Source organism: Lissotriton helveticus, chromosome 5_1 (assembly GCF_964261635.1).
Source record: "Lissotriton helveticus chromosome 5_1, aLisHel1.1, whole genome shotgun sequence".
NCBI classification, from domain to species: domain Eukaryota; kingdom Metazoa; phylum Chordata; class Amphibia; order Caudata; family Salamandridae; genus Lissotriton; species Lissotriton helveticus.
Genome location: NC_136065.1, coordinates 620,774,777 through 620,780,928, shown reverse-complemented (window position 1 = coordinate 620,780,928; position 6,152 = coordinate 620,774,777). Strand labels below are relative to the sequence as shown.

Below are 6,152 nucleotides of genomic sequence, written 5' to 3'. Positions count from 1 at the left end.
GGCTGTGCAAACTAAACTATTTTGGCCTAGAACGAGCACAGACCCCCAATCCAAGATGGCCTCCATGTCGCGCTCCTTGCAGTGGGCCATCTAGTGGTGGTCGCCAGTACAGTTGTAGTTTTGCTCCTGATGCCAGCTCAGCGGGTACTGCTCTGCCAGTGCTCTACTCCTGGATGCTGTGCCTCGGTTGGCAAGTTCAGCAGACTGAGCTAGCAGCAGCAGCCGCAGCCTCCCTTTAAACACCCTGATCATGGCTCCACTGGTGCTTCTCGCCTTCCTGCTGGCGCTGCCCCCGCTGCCGGCGGCCGAGGGCCCCCTGGAGCCGTACGATCGGCTCTACGACAGCGGGGTGGAGGCATACTACCGGGGGGACTGGACCTCGGTCATCCTGCACATGGAGAGGGCGCTGCGGAGCCGGGCGGCCCTGCGCACCCACCGGGCGTGGTGTCGGGGGCACTGCCAGGGTCTGATCGAGCCTGGCCCCCCGGAAGAGCCCCGACCCCTGAAGGACCTGCGCTTCTTCCACTCCGTGCTGCACCGGGCCGACTGCCTGAAGACTTGCGAGCTGCGGCTGCTCGGGGCCCCCTCCAGCCTCTACCAGATCGCCGAGGAGCTGGAGCTCGAGTTCACCAAGAGGAGCCCCTACAACTACCTGCAGGTGGCCTACTTCAAGGTGAGAGGGATTTCAAGTGTGTAGGGGCTCACAGTGCATTGTTCGAACAACAGAATCTATCTGTGAAATGGCATGAACTACTTTAATAGTCTTGTACATTTGGTGCATTATGGGAGTTGTAGTTCCAGCGGTATTAATTGGCGTGAGGAGTCGTTTATACTTTTGGGGAACAGTCTATGGGAGCAGACAGACACGCAGAGCTAATCTCGGAGTTGGGGACAGCAGCAGCAATAGCCTGGCAAAACTCTGGGTGCCAACCAAGTAGTAGGGTATCAGCTAAGGACTCGGAGAGGTTCAAGCATTGGTAGTTGCTGTGGGGAGGTGGGCTATATAATGAGAGCCACCCATGGCACTGTGAGCATTAGTCATAAAGACAAGTGTTACTAGGAGGGCCAAGCAGTGCAACGAAGGGTTTTGCTTCGAGCCCGTGTATAAGAAGCCTGTCGGGTAGCAATCTGGACCTTGTCTGAGTAATACAAAGTAGTTCAATAAAATAGAAAGTGAGCCGCACTTTGTGAGGCACCAGTGGATAAGGTATCTGCTCAGCCCACACCTCGGAGCTCACGCATGTTCTATCCATCACTTGGCGCTGGTTTGTGTGGGGCATGCACCTTTCATTGCCTCCATTACCCGCTGATCTTTTTCACTTTAGTTTAAGGAGCCGTCATTGTCTTAGTTACAACATATGCACGACTTGGACTAATGTTTTAAGCAGCGTGCTACCAGTCCTCAAAGCGCTTCGGCGCCTCGTCAGTAGGTGACAGCGATAAATACTACAATACAGAAGGGTGGCATACTTCCAGATGTCCATGCGCCAGCCTCGAGCTATACTTGCCAAAGTGGTGGGGGAGAGCGCAGTGTGCATTGCCACCTTCAATGTATGGGTAGCACTACAGCTGGGTAGTTAAAGTGTGCTACTCGCCATGAAAGCACTCCGAACGCTCATCGCGGTTTGTAGGCGCTATATCGATGCAGTCACAATTTATTTATCTTATCTTTACATAGCGCGAATTCGACCGAAGGTACTGGAGCGTTTCACTTTTATATCTACCCCTTAATCTACACAGGGTCCGATTCAGTACAATATACTACTTGTGAATCAAGGGTATGGGCTATTCACGTGTGCACTAGTAGTGTTGGGAGTGAGGCAGATAAACGGCAGCCGCAGGCGCTGGATTTTTACTCACACCCGCCCGCGGTTAGGGAGGGTGTGCCTTGCTCTGCATGCCGCTGAAAACGTCCCGGGGAGGCTGCAGTCTGCCCGCCCCTCCAGGGATGAGACTGCCACGTACAGGGGTGGGTGGAGGCTGCTCCCCTTGTCTGTGCATGCACAGTAGCGGAGGGGGCTCACGCATTCCACGCCCCCTCAACCTCGGCGTTACACATCATCAGCCGGCTCTGTCTGCAGAACACATCTGTACAGACTGCAGAACCACTGAGCCACATGCACACAGTCTGAGCTTACTTTGCTGGAGTGCATCACATTTTTTCCGCTTTTTATGTTTAATTTTTGCCGAATGCATATAGTAAATGTGTAATTCGCAATAATGTTTTTCAATAAATATCCAAGCGAAAGTAATATATTGTACATTTCTCACTGGTGCTTTTGTCTTACTATGAAGCAGTTTGAAAATTATTCCACACTAAAATTAACACGTGTGTAAATTATATAGGTGCCTAGGATTGACGTCTCTGCAAGATAAAACGTTCTGGCTTCCGTTCGCATACCAACCATTAACATTTCTGCATCTACGTCGGTGTACATTTTACAGCATTTTTAAAACTTAATCATGTTATCACTAAGTTAATGCACAGTTTCTAAATTGGACAACATGTTATTCTTTATCCAGCTTTGTTTCCCGTGTCCTCTTTAGTGCGCAACATAAAAAATATCGCAATGATATTTAAAGAATTAAAGGTTTCTGAAAAAGGATTTTAGTGACACAATCCTCCAAGCGCTTCAGACCCTTTATTTTTTGTGCTGCTCCTCTGCAGAACAGTATCCGTTTTGAAGTCTTTTTTTTCCAGACAGGTTTTAGCTGTTTGTTGTCGAAAAACAAATATGTCCAATCCAGTACCTAGAGTGCATTTTCAATCTGCTCATTGCCTATCATTGGTTGGTGTCGGAGGGCCACGGGGCAAGCAGGCGCTACGGGCCCAACCATGGGGGTGAGGCCTTTCACTCCTGATGTCAGGCCCCTGCTTACAATGGCTCCGAAGCAACTGAGTTGAGTATCCATGAAGCATTTGACTGTCAGTGGTAGCACGGGTGGAAAGGTCCAATGTTTTCAGGAGTGGGGGTAGACACAGGAAGGTGAACACAGGCTCACAACTCAAAATACATTCAGTAGGGGCAACAAATGGTTGTCTGGTCAAATACTTGCTTCTTTGGAAAAATTAGTATTTATATACAAACATAAAGTAAAATGAGACATTCACAAACAATACCCACAGTCCCCAGAGGTTTGGGCTATAATATTTCGTAGGCAGGTCCTAGAGTCCCAATCACCTCCTAGCGGTAGTGGTTATTCACCATCCACTCTAGTCAACATTTCGGTTAAGCTCCATTTCGGTTAAGTTCCACTCCAACTCCTTAGTAATGTCAAAATGTTTCCAGCGCTGAAGCAGCCACGTTCCCCAGGGGCCATTAGCCCGTCAATTAGTCCTACCGGTACTAAGAAGATCCAAGCGACCAAAGTCTCTGAACGTGCCCCATACGCAAACCCTGAAGCTGCAGCGGCTGCCTCCGATAAGTATTTCATACTTGCGGTCCGAGAGGGCTACAATTGTCTGTCATTGAATTCTTTGCACTCGGTCCTGCAGCGGCTGGGGTGTTCTCGATGGTCGCCCGATGCTGGTAAGTTTTTGGAGTTCATCTCCACTGGTCAGGGAGTGAGAGAGAGGGTGCAATGCTCCTGGTCCTCAGGCACAGCTTGCCTTTCCTGGTGGCCCAGCATGGAATACGGGGTCATTGTTCCTCCTCCGCACATGAGGTATGGCCTGATCGGCACATCAGCAGTTTTCACAGCGGTTTCTTCTAGCATAAGGGGTCATCAACTCGGTCCTGCACAGGGGTTACAGCCCGATCTGCACAGCAGCAATCTTCATGGCCGCCCCACCTGGCATACGGGATAGCCGACTTGGTAACAGCCCATGGGCAATGACCCGAGCAGTGCAGCAATGGTTTGGCTCACTTCAAGGTGGCCCTCCTCTAGCATATGGGGGTCGCCGACTCTTCAGTTTGATCGGTACAACATCCAACATCTGTCCCATCACACCCTGCTACGGGGATCCAAACGCTAGGCTCCTGCACCGGGTCCTTGCTCCCTCTAATGTCCTCCTCTCCCTCACAGGGCACACTGGTCTTGCCAAGCAGGCAGGTTCTGGTGCTCAAGGCTCCACGGGCAGGTAGTCTTGGATCCCCTGGGTGATGTCTCCTCACCCAGCTGGGAGACGAGCAGACTTGGCCCCAGTCCTGGTCAGAGGCAGAAGTCGTGCTGGGCTTCTCCTCCTCGCACAGCTCACCTGGCAGCTTGACTGTTGACAGTTTTGGGGGCTCAAACTACCCTTCTTATAGCCCATTTCCAGACACAAACTGATTTAGAGTCTGAGTCTTTGAAGTTTGTGTTGGGATCTGCTTCCTCTTGAAGTGCCCTTCCTCCAGAAAGCAGTCTGTCACTGCAGGAGCAACACCAAATTTGATAGTCCCTCAACACACCCCATGGGACTGGCTTGGGGTTTACACCTGGATGTTGGCGACAGTAATATGTGTTTCAAAAGGTTACCCCAGAGCCTCAGCCCTACTCTTTATGATTCTATTATCAGCCCCATCTCCTTACTGCGATGGCCCATGCCCTTTCCAGTGACTTCTGTCTGAATCAAAAAACACCCTTTGAAGTGTACTGAAGAGCCTGCTCTCCCTTTTCCAGTGGGTCCATTTAGCTTACAGGAATGCTGCAATATAGAAGTGTGTCTGGAGGGATTCCTCTACCTCCTCTCCTTAAGGTTTTTCAGTCAGCCATGCGTCTCCCACAATGGAAGCCAGAGTCTGCCATGTATTTGTGCCCTTCACAGACACGCATAAACCCAACACATTCATAGAGTATACATGCACTGCACAGCACTACATTCTTCATGTATTGTACCATTTACAGGCACACATAAGCCCAGCACATGTGTATCCCACATGCACTGTGCAACACCCCACAGCAAATTGATGTAGTCTAAAAGTGAGTTAAGCACACAGCAGCAGAACTTCAAATGAGTGAGCCCCACTCCAGAGACATAGTTAAAACGGACCTGTTCACTCCTACTGATCACTACACTATATGCTTCTACACCCATGCTCATGCGGCACAAAAGTCCTGGTAAGGACAGTGGATTACGTTCCTATGTGCTTTAGGCGCCTTTCCCGATACAAAAAAGACTGCAATCTGCGAGATAGGTCTATGTCATGGCGCACATGACAACAAAAATCAGCATTAGGGCTTCAGACATCATTACAGGGGGGGCACTTGGGGCAGGGGTGCACGTCCATCACCATGCACAGGACTTTTCTGTCCCAGGAGATGCTCCACCCAGATCCGAACTCTTCGAACCTACTACTAGCCTGGAGAAGTTGAGTGGTCAGATAGTTAAAGTCGGATAGAAGGTCCACCAGCATTCACATGGCTCAGTCTGTCTCTGTGCTCCACTACAAAGTCTAATTCTTGCAAATAAACAGACCATCTCAACAACCTGGGATTCTCTCTCGTCATATCCATCAACCTTCTCAGTGGCTTGTGATCCAATTGCACTGCAAAATTAGTGCTGAACAGATAAGGCCGGAACTTACTCAACGCTCACACTATGGCAAATCACTCTTTAATAGCCACCCAGCTCTGTTCTCTGGGTAGTAACCTACTAATAAGAGGTACCGGACACTCTCTACTGTTGTCATCCAGTTGAGCTAACACCGCTCCAACGTCTCTGTCTGAGGCATCTGTCTGTACAGTGAAAGGCTGACTATAGTTAGGTGCTTTCAGGTGCAGTGCATAACTCCTTCAGTTTCTCTAATGCTTTCTTACACTAAATTCATATACCTTTCTTGGGCCTCTTCATGGAGGTCAAAGTAGTCAATGGGGCATCTGCAACTATACTTCCGTAGTTCACCACGAAATTCCTGTAATGCCCGGTGAGTACCAAAAAGACCCTCAACTCAGTCTGGGTAGTAGACACTTCGAACTTCATCACAGACTGAATCTTGGCATTCCAAGGGCAAATCTTCCCATTCCCCATCTCATACCCAAGGTAGGCCACAGATGAGTGCCTCAACTGACACTTGGTCACCTTGCTGGTTAGTTTCGCCTCCTGTATCATTGCCAACACCTGTCCTATGTGTTTCAAGTGGTCCTCCCATGAGTTGCTGAACATGGGAGTGTAATCCAGGTAGGCCACACAAAATTCCTCCAGCCTTGCAAGAACATGGTTCGCCAGGTGC

The 6,152-nt window shown here is 49.9% G+C and overlaps 1 protein-coding gene across 1 annotated transcript in view; it reads left to right on the top strand.

The window, feature by feature from the left end:
• Positions 1–105: 105 nt before the first annotated feature.
• Positions 106–6,152, top strand: part of P3H1 (prolyl 3-hydroxylase 1) — a 159,773-nt gene continuing 153,726 nt past the window's right edge. The window contains exon 1 of the mRNA XM_078642991.1: positions 106–673. Within this exon, the coding sequence (XP_078499117.1) occupies positions 251–673 (423 nt within the window). The 5' untranslated portion in view covers positions 106–250. The remainder of the gene's footprint in view (positions 674–6,152) is intronic.